This window comes from Notechis scutatus, chromosome 9 (genome assembly GCF_049901735.1).
Source record: "Notechis scutatus isolate UNSWTSFEM ecotype Mainland chromosome 9, rNotScu1.2, whole genome shotgun sequence".
In the NCBI taxonomy this organism is placed as follows: domain Eukaryota; kingdom Metazoa; phylum Chordata; class Lepidosauria; order Squamata; family Elapidae; genus Notechis; species Notechis scutatus.
In genome coordinates this window covers 2,820,412-2,847,696 of record NC_142017.1, presented here as the reverse complement: position 1 = coordinate 2,847,696, position 27,285 = coordinate 2,820,412, and the positions used below count along the sequence as shown (strand labels likewise).

Sequence of the window (27,285 nt, the reverse complement as noted above, 5' to 3'; positions counted from 1 at the left end):
CCCCTGCCCGCCCGCCCGCCCGCCCGCCCGCCGTGTGTGGTGGCGGCCGTGCGCCTTTGCCAGCAGCGAGCGAGAAGATGGCGGCGGCGCCCGCCGCGTGAGGCGCTGAGGGAGACGGCTGAGCCTCGCCGCCGCAGCCGCCTTCTCCCTCAGCGAGGGGCCGGGGCGCCATGGCGGTCCACGGCGCTCAGGTAAAACCGCCGAGAGGCCCTCCCGACGGGGCGGGAACACGCTGCTGGGCCGGGCCTGACTCGCGCCTGCAGCCTCGCGGAGCCTTTCAAAGGCCCGGTGACGCTCTTGGGCGGGGGAAAGGGTCGGGGCTGATGGGCTCTGCGGTGCTGGGCCGAGGAGCGGGCAGAAGCGGGCCTCCCCTTCCCCCACGGAGCCCTCCCGTGGGGCGGCCGTTCGCTGCAGGGCCAGGGCGAGGCGGGCCCGCTGGCCGCATGGCGGTCAATGGAGGAGAGGGACGGCGGGCGAAGGCCCCACAGGAGGCTCAGCCGCCCGGCCTCGTGGAGGGCCTTCCCTGCAAGGCTCCAGCCGGGCGGCCTGGCTCGGCTCTCCACCGCCTCCCACCTCCTTCGCCCGGGGCGTTTGGGGCAGGGCCAGGGGCGTCTTCCTTCCAGGACTGGGCGCGGGTTGGGGCTTCGGGACGCGGCCCTCGAGGTGGGTGGGGGGAGATTTCCCTCGCCAGGGAATGGGTGGGCTGCCCTTTGTCTTGAGTGGGGAGTGGGAGGAAAAGGAGGCCTCGTTCTCCTCGGTTGGGCTGCGTTGAGTTGAAAGTCCAGGTAAGGGGGAGGATTGGGTTGGAGTTGGGGCAGGTAGGTGTTTTTTTTGTGTGTGTGTGTGTGTATACACAGGCCCATACACACAATTCAGTATTCACCTATACACATGCATATGTACGTCTGAGTGTGTAATACACGCACTAATCCAATACCTAAGCATACACATGCATAATACATACAGACATGTATTATATGTATGCATATACACAACCACACTCAACTGTAATCCAGTATTTGCTTATATGCACACATACACGCATAATTTTATGTATACACAACCACACTAAACTCTAATCCAATACTTGCCTAAATGCACACGTACATGCATAATGTATGTATATACACACAATCACACACTAATCCAGTACTTGCCTATATGCACGCACACGTGCATACATACGTAACGTGTACGTTATATATATAGATATATATAGATATATACACACACATACATATCTCTAATCCAGTACTTGCCCATATGCACACATATATGCATATATATGAGGAAAGGATGAGGAATAGCTTTGGTTTTCGGAGGAGAGCTGGTAATAAAGTTACGTTTTTTTGTAGCAGCGGATTAAGGGCAAAGAGGAGAACAATAACTTTTGGGTATGAATAGAGATAAGACAGATTTTTGGCATCTTCCCTTTTTATTGAGCAGAACTTTTTTAGCATTTGCTGTATTGGGAGAAGGAGGCTTCCTTCATTCTCTGGCTTTTAGACACTTGTTTTCTCTGCTCACAGTTGTAGGCTTTCAAACATGCTGTTAGGAATGCAGCCAGAAAAGTTTCTGGAATGCTGTATTTTAAAGTGATCATATGCTGCTTAGGTAGTGAAGAGGGGATTTACATCTTTGACTTGGGTGTCATGAAACCTCCTCATTTCCTTTTGATTTTTACATGGCATTTTTACTTGAAGGATGAAATGTAAAGCATACTCCAAAAAGCAACTTGGTTACATTCCTATTTATAATAGTCAGGAAATACATAGTTGTAATGAATTCTGTCTTCTCAGTTTAGCAAACAGAGTCTTTATATTTATTTGTATGTGCATATTTAAGCAATACATTATAGAATATTAGCTGGCCATTTCAGTTTGGACTAAAACTTTCCGTAACTTTTGTTACTTTGTTGATGTCATCAAAGTTTTTTTTAAATAAAGCGCTACATCAATGTACTGTATTTAAAAACCAGAAAGGAGTACAGATACTTTGAAGTTATATTCTCATGGTTTCTGCTTGATTTATTATTTAGTATTTCAACATAGGTTGCATACCAATTGTCTTTAGGTTTTGTTCCTTCGGTAGCTAACCAGTTTTTGCATAGGAAGCCAAAGTTGAATGACTTCTTGAAAGGCAATCAATCTGACTCTTGGACACATGCATAGCTCTTGCAAATCTATATAGATACTGCATTTTCTTGGTGTCACTTGCTGAATTGATCTAATTAGTTGATGTCTATATTTGTATACACAAATCCCATATATCCTGTACTTAAATTTCCTTTTTGGTGTTGTAATTGAAATAGCAATAAAGCCCGAACTTCATATATTGCCTCTATGTGGCCAGGAATCTGTGCTTATATATAACCACCATGTGCTGTTCTGGATTGTAAATGAGGCAATAATAAATTTTGACATCCCATTTGCAGGAACTTCGAATGGTTTGCTTCTCTAATTTTTAAGCCAAAAGGAAGACAATACTACACCATTGATTAGATCCTCATTCAGTTAAATATGTTTCAGTAGTGATTGTAAGTTTCATCATGAAACACAGGCGACCTTCTACTTGTGCTATTGTTGTGAGTAAGAGAAAGTATTGTTATCTTTCCTATATTCAGTGTAAATGAGTCTTTACAAAGAATAGAAAAAAGGTATATTGAAAGGTTTTTTTTTTAAATGGACTACTTTAAAGTTAAGGTGCGTTTAACTTCTCCAGTGGAAGATTTCCAGGTTGTGGGCTTTTAAATCAAAATAATCTTAAAAGTGGTTTTTCAATACCAACCCAATTTTGTGCATTGGTTAAAGTGTTAGATTTTAATAGGAGAAGGCAAAGTTCATAGTACTTTTCAGTAATAAAGTTCACTATATAGCCTTGGAAAACACAGTCTGGTCCATTTCATAGGGTTACAGTTTTAAGTATCGTTACGATTTTTAACTTCTGGTTCTAATATATGGAAGTAGTTTGGGAAAAAATGGTCATATTTTAGTATCAGTGCTTAGCATTTAAGGAATAACCAATGAAAAGGTGTGATTTTTTTTTTTTTTTTGCTTTTTGAAAGTTTAAAGGCATTGCTATTATACTAGAAAGTGAAAAAAAAATGCTTAGTTTGCATGAATATATGGATAGTTGCAACACTCTCTTTAAGAAGCAAGGATACCACTTACTCTAGTATAAGAAAATATTAAGAGCAAGACATTCTCCAGAACTTTTCTTTTTTAACTTTTAGTTGATCTTGTCAGTAATAGTGAGGGTGGAGTTTTTAATCTGAAAATGAGCAGTTTGTAAATTACTGTTTACTATATTTTATTATGAAAATTAGCTTTGAATAGGTGCTGCATTATTTGTAGTAACGCTTGTGATGCCTTTCCTGTCCTAGTTATTTGATTATGTGTACTGGACTACAAGCATATTTTCAAATGCTGTTGAAATATGATCAGATACCTGCCTTAAAATCACTTAAACCCATGGCATGAATATTTGTGCATATGCATATATATTATATGTATACATTTTATTCAAATGAGAAAAATTAAGTATGCTAAAATTAACTTCAATTCCTACACTATTTTAACTAAATTATATCTGTAGGGTTCTCTCATTTTGCTATTATAAATCTCTAACAGTCTGGATTTTAAAATTTCTGCACATTAAGATGTGCCTGAACTTGAAGCTTCTGGCAGTTCTCTTGTATTACATGTTAACTTTCTTATTCCACCTTGATAATAATTAAATAGCACATCAAGTTTTTTTTTAAAAAAAGAATTATTAAACAAGATTGAGAATCAGTTTGATGTAGTGATTAAGGCATTAGAAAAGAATCTTGGAGGCTGTGAGTTCCAGTCCTGTCTTAGATATGAATCCAACTGGGACAGCCACTGCCTCTCAAACCTAGGAAATAGGCAATGACAAATGACTTGCGAAAACCTACCAAGAAAACTGCATGAACTTGTCATAGTAGTCTCTAAAAGTCAAGGCTTAGTTGAAGGTACGCAAAAAATAGTAATAACATAATTATTTTAATAAAAACAAAGTACTAAACTGTTTTAATGAAAATATTCTTATTACAATCTGTGCTATCTGCAGTCCTGAATATATTTTTTTTGCAGGCTGTTTATATAGAATGTCTAGAATATAATTTGCTTGGAATTTACTTTCTTGAAATTGGAATTGTGGTGAGTTAAATGTTTTTGCAATATGTCTTTTTATGTAGATCTCAATCTACAGAGAAACATTTTGATTTAGAATGCAACCATAAAAAAAGGTTGTTTCCCATGTAATGTTCGGCCAAAATTCTTTCCGCCCCGGGCTTCGTTCTGTGACAGTCTCGTTGTACATTTAAAAAAATGGCTGAGCTCTCACAAAATGCTGCAGCTTTGCAAGATTTCAAATGTGATTTCTTCAGTTTGGGATAGAGTCAGTATATCTTTTTTGGAACTAAGCAGTTACTCCGGTATGTCTAGGCAATGTTGTCAACCTCAGTGCTAAGCTTTACTGTACTATAGGCTTATCATGACAGAAACCCATGTACAGATAGGCCTTGACTAACAGCAGTTCATTTAGTGACCATTCAGAGTTGCAATAGCACTGAAAAAAGTGACAGGGCCATCTTTCACACTTATGACCCTTGTAGCATCCCCATGGTCATGTGATTTACATTTGGATGCTTGACAACTGACTCACATTTATGATGGTCGCAGTGTCCTGGGGTCACACGGTCCCCTTTTGAGACCTTCTGACAAGCAAAACCAATGGGAAAACCAGATTCATTTAACAGCTGTACTGATTTAAGAACTGCAGTGATTCACTTAAATGTGGCGAGAAAGGTCATAAAATGGGGCAAAACTCATTTAACAAATTTCTCACTTAGCAATAATAAATTTTGGTCTCAATTGTCGTAAATCGAGGACTACCTGTAGTATGTCAGGGTATGGTGCATGTCTCAAATCACCATGGCTGGTTTAACAAGCCATGACTAAACATTCTGACTTAACCATCATGTAAAAATAAAAAGTATGTGGAATCATGTTGGCTTTCTATGATTCCTCTAGATAAGTTTGACGATTTTCCCTGGTTCCAGCCTTACTTTAGAATTAGCATTATCAAATAAGCATTAATGGAACATGCTTCCTGCAAAATTATCTGTTGTGAGCTTCTATAGCTAATCCATACATCTAAGTTTCAGCTTACTATAATACTACTTTTTGCTTATTGTTGTCAGGGTTTTCTTTTTCTTTTTACAGATCGTTGCATTTAGAACTTTCTGGCTCTGAGCCACTGGATTATAATCATTTGTCACTTTAATGCTGTTTCAGCAAAGTAGAGGGTCAGTTTGAAAGACCTGGATTGCTGGACATGCAGTTTTTTCCTGTCCAGTTGAAATAGTTGATATATGGCTGTATATAATGTTTTATATATGACCATTTAGTGTAGCGCTCAGCATTTAAAAAGCAGCGATGTTTCATGGCACGAGAAATTTTCTCAGTTTTCAAACACTTATGTAATTAGAACCAGAATGTTTTCATTTCCTTTTGCATAATTTGTATTCCTCAAAAGAAAAACTTTCTGTAATTTTGTGTCAGTTGTGGAACTGGTTAGCTGTGCAAGAGACAAACAAAAATTCTTTCAACATTGTTTAAATCATAAATGCAACAGTTAAGGCACCCTTTGACAAGTACCATTGTTCTCAGTTTCAGCAGCATGTGGCGATGGGAGTTTGTTCTAAATATTTAATGTACAACTAGCAGTAAAAGTGCTTTGCTCTGACAGTGTCATCTCCCCATTCCCCATTATAGATGGGTGGACTAATGTAATTAAAGTCGTTGTATTCCTTTCTCTGAAGCAGTTTATTTAGGCCTTGGAAAGAGATGTTCTCATTCCACCTTGTACTTAATAAATTGTGATGTGTGTTTGTGCAAGGTGAAGGCAGAGAGGTTGTTAAATGCACATCAGGTACTCCTGTTTCATTGGTGAGTTGATAAGAGGCTTTAATTGCTTGCTATCTGATTAAGTTGAAGATGGCCTGGACTGATCAAGGGGGAAAAAATGATTGGAGAAACTGAATAACATGTGACAGTATCAATTGTCAGAATCCAAATCCATTGTCTACATCATAAAGGGTGACCATTGGGTTAAAACAAAAGTTTCAATGAATGCCAGTTTCAAAATAATTGGGTCTCGGCTTTTTGCCTTAGTGTAGTTTGATACATGACACCCAATTTTAAATGGGTTATTTTGGCTGGAGATTATTTTAGCTTAGAAGTATTTTGTAGGATGTCTTTTATTATTCCCCAGAAAACACTAAACCTGCAGTACTGTCCTTAGGCAATTGTCAGATAAAATAGGCCACAAATATTTAGACTTCTTGTTTAACAGCCAACACCAACCCTCCCATCATTCACACCAACCCTCCCATCATTCACACCAACCCTCCCATCATTCGTTGCCACTTCTCCAGCAGGATTTGCAGGTTTTGGAAGACATTAGTGCAATCTTGTAGATACTATCTGCCTGGAGTACAGTTTCATTCAAGAACTAAATTCCTCCCACTCCTTGTCTTTGTCTTTCCATCCTCCGACCATCCTGTTTGGATTGTCATGCTGGAACAAAAGGCTTTTAAAAAAAAGTTCTTATAGTATGGATGCACTCAGGTAGTGATTCAAGTAGCTTCCTAGATGACTTATTTGAAGAGCCTGATAGGAGAATGGATTTTCCCTTTTTCCACAGGCAAAACCTTTTGTTGTAATTGGAAGATATGAATTACACATAGTTGCAAAATGTGAGTCATACTACAGTTTTCCAAAGCCAGAACAAAAGTTTAGTATATTTTCATGATTGCTGCCTGTCCAGCCGAGATGTATATAAAAACTTACTGGGAGACATAGCAAAGGACATAAATTAGTTTATTACAATAAGTTAACACTGATGTAAGTAGCTGACATAGGCTGGAATAAAGGAATGGTAAATAGGATCGTTCAGAAAAGTCGTCTATTGTAGTAGTGTATTGAAAGTAAACTCATGCTGTAAACTCTCCAGATAACGTCTAAGCACCACAGAAAAGGGATTCTTTTTCAGTCCTGGAATTACTATGCAGTAATAGAGGTGGCATGTAGAGTGGTGCAGTCAATTTGTCATGTCAGGGTTTTACTACATTCTGCTGCGCACGTAAAATAGACAGAGAAGAAGGCACGGGATGTTAACATAATAGTGTGTAGCTTTATAAGGCAACACTTTCAGGATATCTGACATTACAACAGGTATTCCTTGCTTAACAACCACTTAGTGATTATTCAAAGTTATGTTAGCACAAAAAATGACTTATGATTGGTTCTTGCATGACTGTTGCAGCATCCCTGTAATCAAATAATCATAATTCGAGTGTTTGGCAACCATTTGCACATTTATGACAGTTGCAGCATCCTGCAGTTACGTGATCCCTGTCTGTGACTTTTCCTGTAAGCTTCTGACAAGCAAAGTCAGTGGGGAAGCTAGCAGGAGATTGTAAATCATGTTTATCTGATGGTCATTTGCTTAATGACTGGCAGGAAAGGTAGTAAAATTAGTGCCGTCACATGATGCCTCACTTAATGATCATACTGCCCGATCCCTATTGTGGTGGAGGGCTACCTGCACAGGCTATTTAAATGAAGTTTGCAGAGCTATTTCTCCATGTTTTCATGACCTTATTGTGGGTTTTGTGTGATGTCTTTGTGATTGAATAACAAGGAGCCCATTCTCAAGCAGCTCAGCAAAAGATAAATGATTTGAACTGTTGGAAAGATGGGTTTCCTGCTTTGTCTCGTTGTGAAGGAATAATTGTGCAAGGATAAATGTTACACCATAAATATAAAATAAGATGATTGTGGGGGGGAGAGATAATCAGTTTGTATTTTGAGGCATCACTCAGCAAAGTGGTAAACATTTAAGCCTTTAAGAGGAATGTGTATATATAGGAATAAGTTGTTAAAACAGCATTTTAAATGTTGGTTGTGTTGCATAACTTCATCTAACACATACATTTCAGGTTACAGTTCAGCAAGTTGTTCTAGTTGCTGTAATTTGAAATGTTGCCAGAGTATAGTATCACTTGAAATTAGTTTGATTACAGTTGTTGAAAATTCATTGAAATATGAGAGTGACTTTTGGCATGCTTAAGTTGTCAGATTGCTTTGAGTTGTTGCATAGCTGATGCCTACCAGCTGCTTAGATAGTCCTTAATGGATTAACAAATGCTTTAAGTAGATTTCCAAACCAATTTTACTTTAGCAGAGGTAATCCTCGACTTGCGTCCCCAGTTAGGACCAGAATTTTAGTCATTAAGTGATGCAGTTGTAAATTGACACATCACGTGGCTGCATTACATAGTGACAACAGTTCCTATTACTGTCATTAAGCAAATTTTACCAGCCGTTAGCTGAGGACCCACCTCAAGCTGAACTATTCCAGATTTGGTCCCTCTCAGCCCTGAGCCTCAATTACATAAGGGGCTGTCTCCAATTCCCCCCCCCCCAAATCTCTGCCATTTTGGCTCCCTTGTACACTGCCTTGCAGGACAGCAAGCAGCCCCAGCTCAGATACCCACTGCCCCAGCTGACTTCAGTACTGGTTTTAAGACTGTAGGTACAGCCTGGTTTTCCAGAATGTAAAATAGTAAGATTGTAAGTTGAGTTACCTGTTACGATTTTGGACACAGAACTGGGTGGTTTTCAGCTTAAGATCCTCTTAATTTTCTGGTGAAAGAATTTGCTGAAGGTAAGGTCATTTTTAACAAAAGACAAGGTTTTATGGTACCCTGTGCTGAAGAGCCACAGCATGTCAAGAGTCTGTTGAAATTCATAAATTATTTACTTTGTGTTTTATTTTTCAGTATATCTTTGGGGAATTCAGCCCTGACGAATTTAATCAGTTTTTTGTGACTTCCCGTTGCTCCGTTGAGGTAAGAACAAATTTAAAAATTTTAAAAGTGAAAAAAGTTCTAGTTCTTACAAAGAGCAATAACTTCTAAGCCCTGCCACTGTAGCTTGCTTCAATTTAAGTCTTACCAAGTTTGTTTTGTCTACTAAACATAATTTTCTTCTGATAAATCAGATTGTAAATTTCTTTTAACAGTCTCAATAACAAAGCACTGTATGTACTTCAAATAATTCAGGAAAAAACACCTATGTTTCCTATTGTATAGAAGAAGGAGCACATAACATTCAAGAGGAAAGAGATGAGGATAGAATGTAACATGGTTGTCTACTATCTTAACCATGTTTTAGATTTGAAATGCTTTGTATCATTTAATAAACCAATAACTTGCTGGTGTTAAAATAATTTCCCTCTAATTCTTCATTTATTTCTACGCAGCTGCCTCCCTACAATGACACCATTTCGTGTGGTCTTAAGTCCACAGGAGAGCTCCGTGATGGTAAGAAGCCATTCCTTCTTCTTCACCACTGTTTTCCCAACCCTTTTGAAGTCCAGTGTGTTGCAGGTTCGTTGCTTGAGTTCAGCTTTGGGGATTTGGATTACTTTCAATCTTAAGCTTACTAACCCAATTACCAGAAGTATTCCTATTTTATGGTATGTTTAACTAATAGTTTATCCTACCTTCTCACTGATCCTTTGAATATTTTTATTTCAAATCGACTAGGTATCTTGAGCCCTTTTTGGGTGTCTATGATGATTGTTCCTTATATGGAACTCCCAACTCTTAAAATGACTAGCTGGATTCTTCTTGTTATGAAACCCATCTTTGAAATTGGGAAAAATGGAAGTGGCTTTTTATGTAATTATTGATTGCTGTTGAGAGAGAGAAGGGGTATTATTTGAAAGAAAAATATTTAAACTTTTTATCATAGGAAGTAAACAAAAATAATGTTAGATTGTGTTCTTTGATATATTAGGAGTAACATATTTTGCTTATAGTCAATTTTTCACTGGGCGGAATTCACACAGGAGCAGTCCTGTGCAGTTACTCCAAAGTGCACTCTCCTGCCTCCCCTCTCCCCGTCTCATGCACACACGCTGTGTGTGTGCGTATATCATCCCAGTTAAGATATTTATATTAAATCATTAAGGAAGTAACTGATAATTAACACTAAATTATACTTACTTTTACTGCGATTTTCTAAAGATCTGATTTGAGCTAATGATTTGCCTTCGCTCAGCTTTTTTGAAGACATGAAATCTAAGCTTTTTTTCCCCTGCCGTATTCATTTTTCCACATCTTCCTTAATTGCTGTGTATTGTAACATGTTTTCCTCTCTCCTAGGAGAGGAATATCAGAGAATTGAATTTGGTGTTAACGAAGTGATAGAGGCAGGTTCATCTGTGCTAAACAACAGCGACTACAGTATTTCAAGTACCCTGAATCCCCAGGCACCGGAATTCATTCTCGGTTGTGCACCGACCCCCAAGACCCCCAGCGATGTCCTTGGTGAAACCAACCACAACTCCATTGACTGCCAGTTCAGTGACGCTTCCCTTGCTTTGGATAATGGTTCTAATGCTGAAAGCGACAGTTTCTCTGGGAGCCTTGGACAGCGGGAGCGCAAAAAGAAAAAGAAAAGGCCCCCCGGATATTACAGTTATTTGGAAGATGTGAGCGACGGTGTTCCTGCTGAGGCTTTGATCAACGGGCATGCCAGTTCGCCCAGACTTAATAGCATCAACATAGACGATGTAGACTTTGCAGGTGATGTGCCAAGGACTTGTAACAGCCCTGACAATTCCGTGGACTTCAGTAGTGAAGCTGTCTCGGAGGATTTGGTTTCTAGCACTCTAGATACTACCAGAACTGCAGGGCAGCCAGAAGTATGCAGTGTTACTAATTTGGAACAGTCTTGTGTCTCCTCTGACCAGGAGAGAGACAGCCCGTTAAGGACAGCTGTCGTGCAGCCTTGTGCTGAAACTACTGAAAACCTTGGCGTTACTAATGGGCAAACACTTGAATGCTCTAGCGAGGGCACAGCTACCAATGGGGTGGACTTGCAGACTGCGGAAAACACTGACTCAGACCAAGCTAAGCTAGAGGAGGCCTCCCCTTCGACCGAGGCGGTCACCCCTGTTCCAGGATCAATGGTGGTTAATCAGCCTGCAAAATCATGGGCAAGTCTGTTTCACAACTCAAAGCCCTCTGTTTCCACGCCTATGGCTTATGTGGAGACTAAGTATGTCCCTCCTGCCGTACCTCCTGTGGTCCCTGAGAAACAGGTTGACGTCAAAGAGGGGCCCGTTCCAGTTTCTGAAGATCCCGTAGCCATAAAGATTGCAGGTATCACTCGCTCAGGGTTGAGCCAAAGATAAGTGAGAGGTTAAAATAGGAGGAAAACTGTGTGGTGAGAGGACACGGTATTGGGTTGAACAAGCAAGTGTTTTTTTAAAAAATCCCAAAGGTGCTTTTTTTTTTTTCCCTTCTTCGAAAAGGCAACTGGACTTTTAAAGTTTTTTCCTGGAAGATATTTTTCCTGGAAGATATCCACGAAGCTTCTTCAGTTCTAATGGTAGAATGGTGGGGAGTGGAAGAACTGAAATGAAGAAGCTTCGTGAATCATCATCTTTTAACGGCCCCATTATCACTTGCGGGGTGACGCCTGGGCAACTGAATGTAGCTCGCAGAGTGTTTAATGGCCTGATGCCCTTCCTGTCGCCAATGTGGAGTTTTGTTCAGTAGATATATTCTCATTGTTCCCCGGAGAGAGAAATATCTGCCTCTACCTAGGATCAAACTCACAGTCTCCTTTTTGTGGGGCGAGAGCTCCACCTCCAGGCCACCGCACCATTCCTAAGAAGCTTTGTGAATTGAGAAGCAACGTATCTTCAAGGGAAAAAACTTAGTCCAGTTGCCTTTTGAAGAAAGCACTTTTGGGACAATAGTGACCTAGAAGACTGAGAATCTCCATTGACATACTAAAATACCATTACAGGATAGTGCTCACTTACTGGTTGTCTCATTTAGCAACCATTCGAAGTTACAGTAGTATAAAAAAAACAATCCAGATTTGCATCCAGTCCTCACATTTACTTTTGCATTGTCCCACAGTCCCATGATCACCATTCACGTGCTCTACAATCTTTTTACAAGTAGGGATTAGTGGAGAATGCGGAAGTAAAATTGCAAATTGCAGTCATGTAATGTCTCAACTAATGCAGTGATTTGCTGCCATATGTCCCTTGTGTTCAAGTGATTTTCTGTCAAGCGACAGTTTTCTACCCTCAATCGTAGTTCCTAAATGAGGATGGCGTGCAGTTGTTTCTGTGATGCTACATTTGTTAGGTTTTTAGTATTGTCTTGGGTAGATAAGTACGCTATAGGTATAACTTCCTTCGAATCCTGATGTCAGACCTTTAAAATTCCCATCCTCTCCACCCACTTTCCTGATTGAAATCTAGCCCCTTTTCTGTTCTGAAGGACTGACCTCTGTTGGACAAATTGGTCAAACAGAACTTGCTCAAATCTCTCTGGCCCCCTTAAGAAAACTGATTGAACCATTTGGTAATGGACAACCATAAAACACTGAGTTGGAAAATCAAACTAGGTTCCATTTGTGTAAAACCATGCTAAAAGCTTGCCTGACCCAATTAGCATATTATGAATGAGTGGTAGTAGATCCTACTGGTCTTATTTCACCTAGAGGTGGCATCTTCCAGATCGGACAGAATTGCGGTTCAGAATTCCCAGCCAACCAGTCCATGGACTCGATCCAGTCTTGTTGGGGCAGGGAGAAGCCCCAGGCCTCCTGGGAGTAGGAGGGGGGAAAGGGAGGAGGCCCACCTAGTCGGGCAAGGCTTCATGACTTGTGACAGATTTCCACATCCTGGTGGGCGTCAGACTTCCCAAGGACTCACCCACACCCTGAAGCCACCCAGTGCATTTGCTTAATGACATGCATGGCCACTCAAGGACTGCAGTGGGGCAGGCTGGGATTGTAGTTGTTGAGCAAGGCAGTCCTGTAGGCATCTTGCTTTAACAGCCATGACTTAGCCAAAATTCCAGGTGGAATTGTGATGGTCAGTCAAGGCTACCTGTAGTTTCCAAGTCTTCATAAAGTAAGATTGGTAACCAAAGTACAATAAAACAATTATATCACCCTGGACAATCTACTTGAACAAGTTAACCGTGCCTGGTGCAGAAAACGATAGAATCTGAACCATAAAGTATGGATTTGCCAGTGTTAACTGAATTGCCTAACATGTATTTGTCCTAACCTAAGCTTGATTTCCATTTCATACTGGGAAAAATAAAATTATCTCTGCTTCAGATCCATAAAAATAATAGTACTTAATCATATTTTGTTCTTAGGCTGATTTTTCTTTATTTTGAGTAGAACATCCAAAAGTAAATGCATACAACGTCGGTGATGGCACAGTTGTCTGCAATATATTCTCCTGTTTTAAATTTAATTCTTTGCCCCTATAACATTTGGCCAATTTTAATTGCATATTCTTTATATAGTAATAACCTAGCAGTGATATACTAATTGGATAATCCAAAAAAATATATAGAATATAGCATTTTAAAAATAGTACTGTTAGGTTTGTTTCCTGCTATTCAGTCTCCGGGGATTATGTGTATAATGAAAATTACTTGCATATAGTAAGTCTTGATTTTGTTAAATATGTATTATTGGGACTCTTAACTGCTAGTGCTGGTTAGAGAGGCTTTGAGGTCAGTAAGGATCTGATTCTTCGAACTTTAAGGAAGCTTCCTTAGACTTCCTTAATTTCTAGTGTAGCTTCAGTCAAGCATTTCAGAACAAGACTGAATATTGGATCAGATCAATACAGTTGTGATACAGTCTGGTCTTCAACTCTCCTTGGATTTGCTTAATGGTTATTATTGTATTAGCTGGGAAATAATGTTTTCATACTTCTGAACAAGTATGTAATTAGAAAGAAATTGCATATCTTATCCTTTTCTTCCAAGCGCCCTTAAATCAGTTCTAATGGGAATATTTAGAATAAACATGATAAATGATAAAACAGTTATGCTTGCATGTTCTGATGAGCAGCTGCTGTTGAAGTTTCATGTTATTTGGGTGATACCATTTCCCTTATTTGTAATTCCATACCAGTGAATTTTGTGATGAAGCAATGCCTTAGTAGGCAAAAAAACCACTGTGATAAATTGCTTTTTTTGACCACAAGGGGATGCTGAAATTCTGTTTTTCATTTTCCCCACTTGATTTGTGATAGCTTCGAGCTGTGTTTAGTAGGCAGGCTTCTATTGATGCCTTTGAATTTGTTTTTCATCTGACAGAATTACTGGAAAATGTAAAGCTAATACATAAACCAGTATCCTTGCAACCACGAGGGCTGATCAATAAAGGAAACTGGTGTTATATCAATGCTGTATCCTTACCTTGAAAATATGTCAACCACGTTTGTTAATACTTTGTGTTTCTGAAGTACTAAGGATGAATGGATTTTATTACAAGTAGGCATTAGCCAGTAGCTATTATAATATCTATTCAGTGGGTCTCTTGCACTATAAAAATAATGTGTATTTTATTCCAAAGGCTGTCCAATGTTTGCGTAAAATGCATCTAGCTATTTGTTTTTATGACTCCTTAATGCAATTCTCTAGACACTGCAGGCTTTGGTAGCTTGCCCTCCTATGTATCATCTGATGAAGTCCATTCCGATGTTTTCTAAAACACAGAGGCCATGTACTTCTACGCCAATGATAGACAGCTTGTACGTATATCCCATCAGTTGTTGTTGGGGGGTTATAATTTGATATGTTTTTTAAAAAATTAGAACATTTTAAAGTTGGAAGCAGGTACTTAATGGTTACCACAATCACTGTGATCTTCACATGCAACTGTAAAAAGTCTCATCTTATTTGTCTTTTTCCTTTTTGTGATTTTGCAATATTCTAATTTTGATGGGAGAAGAAAGAAACAGTATGTTCCCATAATAATGTTGCCCAACTATCATGGGGAAATATAAAATACTGGCCATATTCTGGGAAAGAAAATATAAGGCTTTTAATTTCCTTGCCTGAGGAAAAGGTATAAAATACATACAGAATGGCATTCGGAATTGAGATTTTAATGAAGCAGGCAGACACCGAATGTTATAAGAATATTTGATCCTTACCTTTTTCACACATCGTTGGATTGTTATACAGGTGTCTCTATAGAAAGAGTCGGGCTTACTGTTTCTGACATCAGTTTTCTTTTCTGTTTAGTGTCCGCCTAATGAACGAGTTTACAAACATGCCAGTCCCTCCTAAGGCAAAACAAGGTGGGTAATAAAATGCCAGCTTCTATCTAACTTATTATAAAAGGGGAGGGAGGGAATCTTTGGAGAATGTAACCATTGATCTGAACTAGCTTGCACCAAGAAAGGTGCCTTGGATAACACAGAGCAGCACAAATCCAGTCTTATTTTGCAAAGAAAGTATGAAAAACGGTTTCTTCCGTATTTTTAATATTCTTTGTATACATTGCAAAACTTGAGTGGAAGTTAGCCTGTTGAACATGCTGTGTTACATTCTTATATCGGTTATTCTGCTGAATTGATAGTCTTCTGCCTTTCTGCTAAAAAAGGCAGCTGTCAATGAAAATATGGATTAAGAAACTGTGATTCCAGCAAAAACTAACAAAATCAATATTTTAAATATTGATATTTGTAGTTCCATAATGATCTGTTTCATATTTTCTACCCAGCTCTTTGGTATAGGCATTACCAACATGAAAGTTTTGTAGAATGCCACTATAATATGGTAGCAATAATATTCAAAGAAGTTAGCCTTCCTTGTTTTTCACAGATTCATAATTGTTCTCCTCTTGATGTTTATGACTTTAGGTAATCATCAAGAGTTTAGGTAACACACCACAGTACTCGTTTAGTAAAGCGTTTAATAACAATGGGTTGACTGGAGATGTATCAGTGTGTTTATGTCATCTTATACTCAAGCAGCTGAAAGTTAGAAACTTTCCCTAATCTTTGATTGCAGCTTTAGGTGATAAAATTGCACGAGACATCAGACCTGGAGCCGCCTTTGAACCCACATACATTTATAGATTGTTGACCGTTATCAAGTCCAGCCTGTCAGAAAAGGTGAGGATTCCCCACGTAAGTAATGCTACAGGACCAGAATTTGAATTGTGTTTTAATGTGTCTTGTTTTATTATCCACCTGTGTCTAGAATATCCAGGTAGTATCAGACTGAAAGAAACGGTTACAGGAATAATGTTTTAGTTGCTGATAAGATTCAGAACACATCAGCCCTAATCAGTATTGTGTCAAAAACAAGGTACTACTTTGTCTGCCAATTTTAGGAAACAGTGATTTAATTTCAGCCTTTGTGAATTTAGAATGAAGAGGGTTGGATTAACATAAGTTGAAAGATTGATTGCTTTATTAATGTTTACTCAAATCAATGACTGACGATGCGCATGTTTCATCTCATCTCTTAATGGGACCCCATATAACCCCTTGCGTGGTGGAGTCTGGGCAACTGAATGGGGCTCGCAGAGTGTTGTAATGGCCCGATCGGCTCTTTCTGTTTTTGTACAGCAGATACACATTCTCAGTGTGTTTTCTCGAGAGAGAGAAGTATCTGCCTCTACCAAGGATTGAACTCACAGCCTCCTGATTGTGAGGCGAGAGCTCCACCTCTAGGCCATCGCACCACTCTTCGATGTGCATGTTTCTTGCCCACAATTTCTAGATATTTCAGAAAAATAGTTCTCTTTATTGGTTTTTTCGCTTCTTTTATTTCAAACTTGTTTGTATTTTTTGTTACATTTTCTCATTTATTTCTATGACTATAAATAAAATTTGAAATTATGTTACTGTCAGAAAAAAAAAAAACTATTTTAGAATTAAACTGTAGAAGAGAGAGTCCCTAAACTGATAAAGATTCTATACTGGAGTTCCTTTGAAATGCACCCATGGAAGGGAAGAAGTGGGTTATGTATTGCAATGTTTATTACTGTCAAGATTTGAAGAGGTCTATATATAGTTACACATCCAAAGCTTCAACAATTGGTACACAGAAACAATAGCCCCAAATGCTCTACAGGTAGTCCTTGACTAACGACCACAATTGAGCCCAACAGTTCTGTTGCTAAGTGAGATATTTGTTAAATGAATTTTACCCCATTTTATGAACTTGGTTGCACACTTGTTAAGTGAATCACTGCAGTTAAAGTTAGCAACACAGTTGCTTCCCCATAGACTTTGCTTGTCAGCAGGTCGCAAAAGGGGATCACGTGACCCCTTTTGACTGCAACCGTCATAAGTATGAACCAGTTGCCAAGCATCTGAATTTTGGTCACATGATTATGGGGATGCAAAAACAGTCATAAATGTGAGGTCACTTTTTTCAGTGCCATTGTAACATTTGAACCATCTGTAAAAAAAAATAATCTTGTGAGTGAAGGACTACCTGTAATTTCCCTGTAATGGAAGCCTTGTCATATTAAAATTTAGGATCCAGTGATGGAATGGATCCTAAATTTGTTCAGTTTATTACCGTTAATATAAATATCTGAAGAGTTTTAATTCTTTGAGGGTCCAAGGAGGAAGCAGCATACGGCTTCCAGGTGCTCCCTCTCCTTGGTTTAAACACGTATGCATTCAGAGGAGGAAAAGGTTAGGGTTGTCTTAGCAATATATTCTGGAATTAGAATGCAAACAAAAAACAAAAAAACCCTACCAATTTCAAAATAGAATTTGGGAGACTGATGAAGGTGATGTACGGCCTTGCCTTCATTGATGAATTCCTGAGCAAATCTAGGCAGCTGTTGGTGTTGAACAATGAGTGACTGTAAGTAACCTAACACAGAAATCATTTATGCAGGGTAGACAAGAAGATGCCGAAGAGTACCTAGGATTTATTCTAAATGGCCTACATGAGGAAATGCTGATTCTGAAGAAATTGCTATCTCCACATAGTGAAAGTACGTTTTCAAATAGCCAATTAACATGTATGAGTCTTCTTTACATATAACTCTTTTATATCTGCTGCGTAAACAGTGTGTCTCATGAGTCACCACTATTTTTCTTCCACCATGTAAATCATGGTTAATGTTTTCCGCTTTAGTATGAAGTAATTGCTAAAAACAGGAAGTCAGATTAAGTATTGCATCTGCACTGCCCAATCGTAAACAAGGTGGGTTCCTTTCTTTTCCAGCCTCTTTGCAAAATCATTTTCTGTAATTCCTCATTGCTCCACCTACTTGGCATAAAGTTTTAATGGTAGTTAGTGTAAGAAACTTACCTTTTAAAATAGATTTAAATGATGTACTTGTCCAGAAGTGTAACCCTATTCAAGATGTGCAGTCTCCAATCACCTTTAGCCCTTTTTCAGCATCCACCTGCTTCCCAAAATATAGCTCAGTCTCTGCTAAGAATAATCTTCTCTCTTTTCTGTGGCTTTTGGATGAGGTTGGAGTTATGTGACTGTGTTTTTGTCTCTGTCCCCAGCCATTGATTCAATCTCACCTGTATGACACCCCATCATTTGTCCCTGACGAAATGCAGCCCTTGGATAAAACCATAATTTGTTTAGAGAAAGCCTTGCTTTGTTTTGCACAGAAAGTTTCTGTCATCCCTGCAGCCCGTTTCAAAACAAAACGATTCGTCCCCTTCGTTATGTGCTAAACCTGGGCAGGAATGACCATGGTCCCCCTTTGTCCTCTGTAAAAACAGTTTCCAATGGCCCAGAGACACAGCTTGTAAACGAAGAGGATGAGCAGGAAGACCAAGGTGAAGGCAGCGAGGACGAATGGGAACAAGTCGGCCCACGAAACAAATCTTCTGTCACTCGACAGGCAGATTTTGTCCAGACACCGATCACAGACATATTTGGTGGGCACATAAGGTACATAGTATTCTAATCATGCCATTATTATCCTCACTGAACAGAGTTCTGTATTGCTTCCAATATATCAGGGCATGATGTATGTTGACATTTCTGAATTCAGTAGTAAGAACAGCAGTGTAAGACGATTAAAAATGATTGAAAAGGTATGGGGGAAATCTCAAGCAATCAATATGAATTAATTAGGGCATCCATTGGAACCCTGACACAACATGCATAAAGGAAAGGCCTTCAGCAAGAAACTCAGAACTGTCTAGGAGGGGAGCATTTTAGGCAGGGGAGCATTCCAGAGTGGTGGGGTACCACTGCAAAGGAGGCCCATCAATTAGAAGTATATAAAAATGAAAAACCAAGTTGAAAGATGAAACGAAATAGAATGAAACGGCATAGTTGCTTCCCCACTGCCATTTACGATAAATGACATTTGAAAAACTAGATTTATGTACTTTCAAAGTGCCTTTTGTACGTTTAAACTGACTAGTTCTTATGGGTAAGCATGGTGTCCTATTTTTACTTCCAAAGCAATTAAGATGAAACCGGGATTCCTGTTTTTTTTTAAAAGAATGTCTTGTCAAATGAGGGAGCCGCAAAGTTCTACTACCACATATGTGTTGTCTGCTTCTGCCACACCCATCCTACTCACTCTACAAAGTAGGTCACCACAGAAATAGGATCTCTTATAGGGATATTGGAAAGCGTGGTTTTTTTGTGAGGCTAGTGGTGGAGATAGGAATTATTTTCTTTTTTAAGAAAAAAACTTAGAAATTGCTGCATTTTTCACGTCTTTCTCAGAAATGATGAATTAGCATCTTTCTCTTCCTAGCATAATTTTTGGCCTCTTTAGATTTCACTCCACCCTCCTAAAACTTGTGGGAAATACTATTTTTCCAATTGGAAGTTATACTCTGGAGGTTCAGATATGTATGATCTTGTAATACTGAAAAGCGTTTTTCATAGCTAGAATACATTTCAAATAAAAATCTATAGCAGAATTAAAGTTATATTGAACTTCTGTAAGAACACTCACAACATAGAGTAAAAGTCACAAAACATAAGACTATCTTTACTAATTGCTTAAAAGCAAAATTAAGTTTCCAGATTGACTTCTCAAAGGAGGAAACTCCAGAATCTGTCACGGTCTTTTGCCATCAGCCATAGTTTAGATCACAGTATGAATCAGAGCTAGCTTGGTATGATCTCAGAGGACGTGTAGAAACTTGTAGGACTCAAAGTTGATTCCATAGACCTTTGAGGCCCAAACTCTCTTCATGCAGAGAGTAGAAAGTAGAAGCAATATTAAGAGTCTTACAGTCTGAATAAGAAACTCCTGCAAGCACTGCAATTACAGCCTCGGTCTACACCAATTGCAGCTTTTGTACACTTTTCAGGGCAAGTCCACAAATTTTCCACATTTTAAAAGAGAGACATGGAACTAGGTTGGTAGGGGTGACTTTATTTCTTTCTTTTTTTAAGGTTTAGTTCCAGATTGATCACTCACTAAAGCAAAAACTGTGATTCCAGTTTTGTGAAATGGGGGCTAGGCTTTGTAATATATCAAATTAAAACAAAACATTGAAGTGATTTCCACCTGCATTACCCACCACAGGCTCTGTAGGTTTTTATTACCCCTTCTGTGTGCTTTGTGAAAACATCTCTTGAAATGCTAATTTAAAACATGAGCCCTCATAAGGGCGAACGCAGTCTAATTTGAAACAGCAACAGCTTCCCTGCTATTCAAGGCTAATGAACCCTATTCTGCCTGAATAAATAACACGACAGTTCATACAGTGTCCCAAAGAGGACACTAATGTAACTGAACAGAGGGAGCAAGTTGCTCCTTAAAAACAGTAGCTGTGCTATTATGAGGGCTTAACATGGACCAAGAAAGAGTTTCTTTTCACCGGGAAATAAAGATGCCACTGTGGGAAAAGGTGGCCGTGCAGAATATTAAAGGGACAAGAGTTTTATTGAATTGGATTACCTTGGTTTCATTCAGAAATGTCATGTTCGGTATGTAATGCATGAACTTAAGCATGTTCAGCAGGAGGATACTGAAATCTTTGATAGATTATGAATCAGAAACAGGTTGAAGATTAGAGATCTCTGATGTAGATAATTTATTTCGCTGCTCTAAAGAAAGGGAGAGGCAGGATAGCAACAGTCTTCAAAGGGTAATCAGCAAATGACAAACTTCCCTTTTTTTTTTCATCCCATTTCCTGTAACAGGCTCATTAAGCCTGACTTCATCTTTCCATAAAACCAGTTGTGGTGCTTGTATTACTCAAAGGCTTTGGGGTATCTTCATTTTAATGTGCATCACACCGTGTTTTTTTTTTAGAAAAATATGAATACATTTAGTGTAGAAGATGAGCAGGCTGAGCCTGAGGGAGGGGTGAAACACATCATTAGTCACGAATCCCTGCGCTACCACAAGAGCTCTATGTTCAGCACACCTTGAATTCCTTTCTCTTCTTAACTTCCACTAATCTCCCTTGGCCATTAGTAGTTCAGGTTCTTGTGGAGAGCTTAAGCTTACCACATTTGAACTGCCTGGATCTCCTGATTTGGGTGGTTACCAGTCTTTCCAGGGTTCAGTAATTAAATAGTTTTTCGGAACCCCCTCAACTCTTCTTCCTCATTTCTTTAGGTCTGTGGTGTACCAGCAGAGTTCGAAAGAATCTGCAACTCTGCAGCCATTTTTCACTCTGCAATTGGATATCCAATCCGATAGGATACGTACTGTTCAGGATGCCCTGGAGAGTTTGGTAGCAAGAGAATCTGTCCAGGGCTACACCACGAAAACCAAGCAAGAGGTAGGTTGTTTTCTGGATAGCAAAATATGTGCTTAAGCTGCTTGGAATTGTACACAGAGAGTCCTCAACGTATTGACCCCCCCAATTGAAGCCAAATTTTCTGTTGCACTAAGCGAGACATTGGCTAAGTGAGTTTTGCCCCTTTTTATTACCTTTCTTGCCACAGTTGTTAAGAAACACAGTTGTTAAGTGAACCTGGTTTCCCCGTGGACTTGGCTTGTCAGACGTGACCACGAGGCTGCTGCAGCAATCATAAGTGTGAAAAATGGTCATAAGTCCCCTTTTTGTGCACGTGATGCTGAAACCCTTTGCAGCCACCAGCAAATTGAGCGTGCTGCTGTTCTCTTGTATCGGTTAGCCAAATTAACACACAGTTAATAGAAGTGCTTTATGCCTCGTGGTACTTTTCCACTGCAGCAGGTTGGCCTATTAACATAATCATTTTAAAAAAAACGGCCTTAATGCAGGAAGCCCAAGAAATCTTTGCAAACAGTGATGTGCCCCACGCTAGAAAAGAGTTGGCATTTCCACACTGTTCAAGCCTTCAGGAGTTGAGGGAAGAGGCCTCTTGCCTGGAAAAACCAAGAGTGACAATGTGTTGCCTTGCAAAATGATGTGTGGGCATCTACAGCTGTCTGGATTTGATGCCTGACACTCGTGGGAGGGGGTGGCGGGAGAACATCTCCCTGGTCGCCTGAGAGGCTTCCTTGTACGGGCAGAAACCCTCCCTCTCCTTTGAATTTACCACCTATGTTTGGCTTGGCCTGGCACTCACTTTTGGGGTTTGCAACGTACGTGGTTTTAGTCTTCTCATTTATTTGTAAACTCAAATGTTTCAATTATGGTTTCTAGAAAAGAGGATGTTCGCTTTAAGGTGCTAGTCTAGTCTGATTTATGTGTTAATGTCCTGTCTGAGATGAGCGGGCAAGTCCCACCATCATTTAAAAAAAAAAAAAAAACCCTCTGAAAATGACCGTGAATGTTATGCCCTTTAAGTTTTGCACTTTGTAGCGTTTCTTAACATTTCTGTAGCTACTCATCTCAATAAATTACTCTGGGCGGCTTGCAGTTCAAAATATATAGTACTATTAAAATTAACATTTTAAAACAATACAAGTATACATGTACCGAGTAAGCTTGTAGTTTCTTGGCTATAAGACAGAAGCCATCTCTTTAAGCTTGACTCAGTGATTAATTTTTAGCCAGAGCCAGGAAGGAAGAGGGACTATATGAAAATTAGGCTAATTGCAAGCTTTAAGTACCATTTCTGGGTAATATTTCTAGAAAACAACTTGCTTTGTCCTGATTTGAAAATTTCTCAGCTGAGTTCCAGCATATCTATAAACTTTGTTTCCTTTTTTTGGCAAGTTTTGGATGAAATTTCAAGGGAGTTATTTACTTGTGCTTTTTGGAGGAAAGTTATATTTTGCTACTCTGCCTTTCTCCTTTCGGAAGGTTCCTTCTTTTTTTAATTCTATGAAAATGACAAACTGACCTCCCTTGTTTCTTTTGCCATATTTGTACTCCATCCCAATCTTTGAGGACAATATACAGCAACATGAAGATCAAAAAGGCTACAAGCAAAGAGACTATAATCCATCAGTGTAGCAACTGTAGCACTTCAAAGTATCGCTTGCCAGTTGGGTTGATTTTGACAATTGTATTAGTGAAAATGGAAGATTCATTTAAAATTCTGCTTTTTCTCTGCCAGGTAGAGATTAGTCGAAGAGTAACTTTGGAAGAGCTGCCTCCTGTCCTCGTGCTTCACCTCAAACGATTTGTCTACGAAAAAACAGGCGGGTGCCAGAAGCTCATTAAAAATATTGAATATCCTGTTGACCTGGAAATAAGTAAAGGTGAATTTCGTGAACAGAGCAGCTGTTTCGTTTACTACTTTGGTGTAGCTTTTTAACAGTCATCCTTCTCTATCTCTAAATGCTTCTCGTAAAATATTTTCCTTGCAGAAGTTCCACGGTTGTCACGCTTCAGACATTCTTTCTTGGCAGGATAAAAGTCTTGCAACATTTTAATTGTGCCATTTTGACAAGCGTAAATCTTAAGTATTTACCCTCCTTATAAATCGGCTTTAAACTTTACTCACCTTCTAAATTATTAACGTTTGTGTGGATGTGAGAGGGGGATCCTAGCTGAAAGTGAGAGAACACTCTCCATGTGCTTCCCAAGTCACTTTTATATTACTAAAGTGTAACTCCTACACAAGCATCACAAATTAGGTGTGCCCAAAACAAAAACATACAATTTCAGACCTGAGACAACCATCCCATGTGCCAAATTGTTCTGCATTGAAATAAATCCTTCATGTTTTGCTTGTCCAAATTTTGGCTGGAATCAAGCCCTTTTGGAGTTTAATTTTATGTGGTAGAGGTCTCCAACCTTGGCTTCTTTATGACTGGTGGATTTCAACTCTCATGCTGCCTGGGGAATTCTTGGAGTTGAAGTCCACAAGTCATAAAGTTGCCAAATGTGTCAAGGTGGGTTTGCTCATTAAATCCCTCCTGTCAAGTTCAAAATAATTAAAATAAAACTTCCTGGAAGAATCCCTGCATTTCTGGGGCCATTACAGCTGAATAGAGGCGCTAACGCCAGCAGGCTGTCAGCTGTCTCCTTGAGACTTTATTGGGCTCCCTCCTGTTCCTTGCTTGAGTGCATGTGAAAAAGAACAGCTAGAAGGTTTTTTTTTTTTTTTTTTTGAGTCTCCCAGGGGTGCTAATTCACCACATGGTCTATCTATTGTTTCAGAGCTGCTGTCGCCAGGAGTGAAAAGTAAAATTTTTAAAGGCCAAAGAACCTATCGGCTCTTTGCAGGTATGTTGTCTTACCTCTTAAGGTCAAGAATTTTTGGGGAAAAAAAAACATTTTGGCTTCTTTCCCTCCTGAATTTAAAGTCATCGTTAATTGCACAAGCAAAAGTTTAGAATGGTGACGTTACACGGCCTAAAGTCAAGATCCTAATTAGAGCCTGTTCTGTAAATCAAAGAAGCTAATTAAATTGTTCTAGGCTTCCCATTTGTGAGGGAAAAAATGTAACATTAGCAGTTGGAGTTTTGAACATCTGTTGAGAGAGGCATAACTAAGGATTGCGAGATATAGTTGCTTGGATTATGGTTTGGGAGGGAGGATATTTCTTAAATTCGTAATCATTTCTTAGTTGCACAAATTGGGTGATTGCACAGCTGCTACGGAAAATAGCTATCATATCTCTCAAACACTCCAAGGGGTAGAGAGATAATAAGATCCTCCCCCCCCCAACTCTGTAAAATCACTAAACGTTCAAGAAATCACGCTGATTTTCAGTAATCCTGTAGCAAACCGGCTCTTTTGGCAACTTGTTGGTCCAGTTTTGCCTGCCCATTAACCCATTAACAATTGTTTTGTTTTTGTTTTTTAATTTGATTTCTTGGCAGTTGTCTATCATCATGGAAACAGCGCAACTGGTGGACACTATACTACAGATGTCTTTCAGATTGGTCTTAATGGCTGGCTGCGCATAGATGACCAAGCTGTCAAAGTAATTACTCAACACCAGGTGGTAAAACCGTCAGCCGAGCGCACAGCCTACCTCCTGTACTATCGCCGAGTTGACCTGCTTTGAAACCTCCAATCTTCTGCTGTGTTTGCCAGATTATCTGCTTTCTAGAACACCAACTCCCTTCTCCTTTCTCCTCCTCCTTTCTTTTTCAGTGCTCTTCAGAGGCCCCCTTTCTCCTCTTCTTTCCTCTCTTCTCCTCTCCTCCCCTTTTGCAACTGTTGAATAGAAGGAAGGGGAAAAAGTTCCTTTCCGGAGGTGTGCAAACACAACCTAGTTGGTGTTGCTTACTGACTTAGCAGAATGAAGTCTTTGGGCTTAAATGATTCACGTTTTGTGAATCACATGGAGGTTGTGGGCGTTTTCTTTGTTTTTTTCTTTTCCTTTTCTTTTTTCTTTTTTGGAGCTAACGCTAAGTCCTAAGAGATTAAAATGGGATTTGCAATTGATTCCCACTTTCTAAATGCATAATAGGAACAGCCTTGCACCAGCAACAAAACTTGTAGATTTCTGTGAAAATGTTTTATCTTTACTTAAAAAAAAAAACTTAAAAAAAAGAAACCTGCCCTTCTACATCCTCTCCCATTAGTTTTTTTTTTTTTTTTTTTTTTGATAAATGATAAAAATGAGCCACTGTCTATCAAGGAAAAAAAAGTTTCTCCTTTAAAAAAAGAAAAGAAATACTCTTTAAAAAATTTTGCAATATACAGAGTTGCTGGTTTCTGATATGGGAAAAAAAATACTCATTTTAATAATTGTGTGATGGAAAACTGCTTAAGTACACATTGCAGATCAAAATACTTGGAGTTAAAGATGTTAGTCTATATAGATGGGTGATTGTAAACTTTATTGCTATTAAGAGATTTCAAAACTGCATTTATGCTTCTGTGTACTGGGATTTTAAAACACACAAAAATGGGCAAAATAATGAAGGTTGATATTTTCTTTTAGTCTGCTTTGTTTAATTTTGCTGTCTGCTCTCCTATAATGTTGAGTTCCTCAGTGTACACAGTGTAGTGATATCTAGGAGTATAAAGTTGTCGCCCATCAATAAAAAAAAGTCACAAAGTTGGTTTAAAGCTTTTAAGAGTGTTCTTTGGGGAAGGGGATTCAGCTAAAAACAGTAGAATGTTAGAAGGGGAGGAAGCTGAAATGAAGGCTGACAGTTTGTAAGCTACACACAGAAATGCAGTTTAGTTCTTCATTTGAGGCAAATATATTGAGAAAAGCAATTTGGACATACCAGTTGCTCCAAAGGGTATGATAAAAAATAAGAGAATGGAAATAAAGAACCAAAAATAAAGTGTTTGTTGAGGTTGCCCTAATCATTGAAAGGGATGTTCACCAGCAAGCTAGGTATGACCTGCCTTGTTAGATGTCACAAATGCCTCTACATGGAAATAAGCCAGACCTTGGACCTCATCCATTTGGGTGAAGATGTCAGGATCCTGGGTTCTTAATGATAAGTGTAATGGGTCATATTCTACTTCGAAATTTTGTGATCAGTCCAAGTGGTTATAGTAGATAAGCTGGGAAAAATATTATACATAAGTAAGGATATAAACTGGTATTTCCTTTTATAAAGTTGACATGTTCTAAAGGTTTCCTCTCCTTCCCATCTTCACTCCCCACAAATGGTTTAAATCGGTCAACTTAAATTCTAGACTGTCCCAATCAAGACTTGGGACAGTGAACCCCAAAGGATAAAATGAGAAGGAGCAACAGTGCTGAATTGATTATAAATGCAATACAACTGGAGCCAAAGGCATAGAGGAATAAGAATAGGAGGAAATGCAAGCAAGGGAAGGGCCAAATATACTTCCAAAGAAAGCATCTTGTAGAGCAGAGATGCCTAAACTTGGCCACTTTAAGACTTCAACTCCTGGAATTCTCCAAGCAGCTATTCTGGCGGGGGAATGCGGGGAATTGAAGTCTACAGGTCTTTAAAGTGGCCAAGGTTGGGCACCCCTGCTAAGAACACGAGGCTTTTGCCAAGGAGACTTGCTATCTAGTCCACACAGGTACATGTTTAACAATACCAAGTAGAACTTCTAGCCCACTTGTTGGGTTTATTGTTTGAGGGGAAGAATGTGAGAACAATT

At 39.2% G+C, this 27,285-nt stretch overlaps 1 protein-coding gene and 1 long non-coding RNA gene across 5 annotated transcripts in view; one reads left to right on the top strand and one right to left on the bottom strand.

Annotated features, from left to right (window-relative positions):
- The window catches only part of LOC148129798 (uncharacterized), a 293,893-nt gene that overhangs the window by 55,208 nt on the left and 211,400 nt on the right, over window positions 1–27,285 (bottom strand). The window lies entirely within an intron of this gene.
- USP10 (ubiquitin specific peptidase 10) lies at window positions 59–26,251 on the top strand. 4 transcript variants are annotated; one of them, XM_087971427.1, is made up of 14 exons: window positions 59–191; window positions 8,870–8,938; window positions 9,352–9,412; window positions 10,259–11,260; window positions 14,246–14,337; window positions 14,573–14,682; window positions 15,179–15,234; window positions 15,950–16,053; window positions 17,801–17,900; window positions 18,652–18,823; window positions 21,471–21,640; window positions 23,352–23,492; window positions 24,397–24,462; window positions 25,062–26,251. In XM_087971427.1, exons 1-14 carry the CDS (start codon window positions 171–173, stop codon window positions 25,247–25,249), a joined length of 2,352 nt encoding a protein of 783 aa, XP_087827553.1. In that variant the 5' UTR covers window positions 59–170; the 3' UTR covers window positions 25,250–26,251. The 4 variants fall into 4 exon arrangements, with proteins under 4 accessions (XP_087827553.1, XP_087827552.1, XP_087827551.1 ...); XM_087971426.1 differs by having other exon boundaries at window positions 15,950–16,068; XM_087971425.1 differs by having other exon boundaries at window positions 9,352–9,478.

Excerpts from the sequence above, each read along its gene's own strand:
- USP10 (XM_087971423.1), top strand. The coding sequence starts at position 171 with ATGGCGGTCCACGGCGCTCAG. Across the intron at positions 192-8,869 it reads TGGCGGTCCACGGCGCTCAG|TATATCTTTGGGGAATTCAG; the intron begins GTAAAACCGCCG and ends TTTATTTTTCAG. Across the intron at positions 9,479-10,258 it reads TGAAGTCCAGTGTGTTGCAG|GAGAGGAATATCAGAGAATT; the intron begins GTTCGTTGCTTG and ends CCTCTCTCCTAG.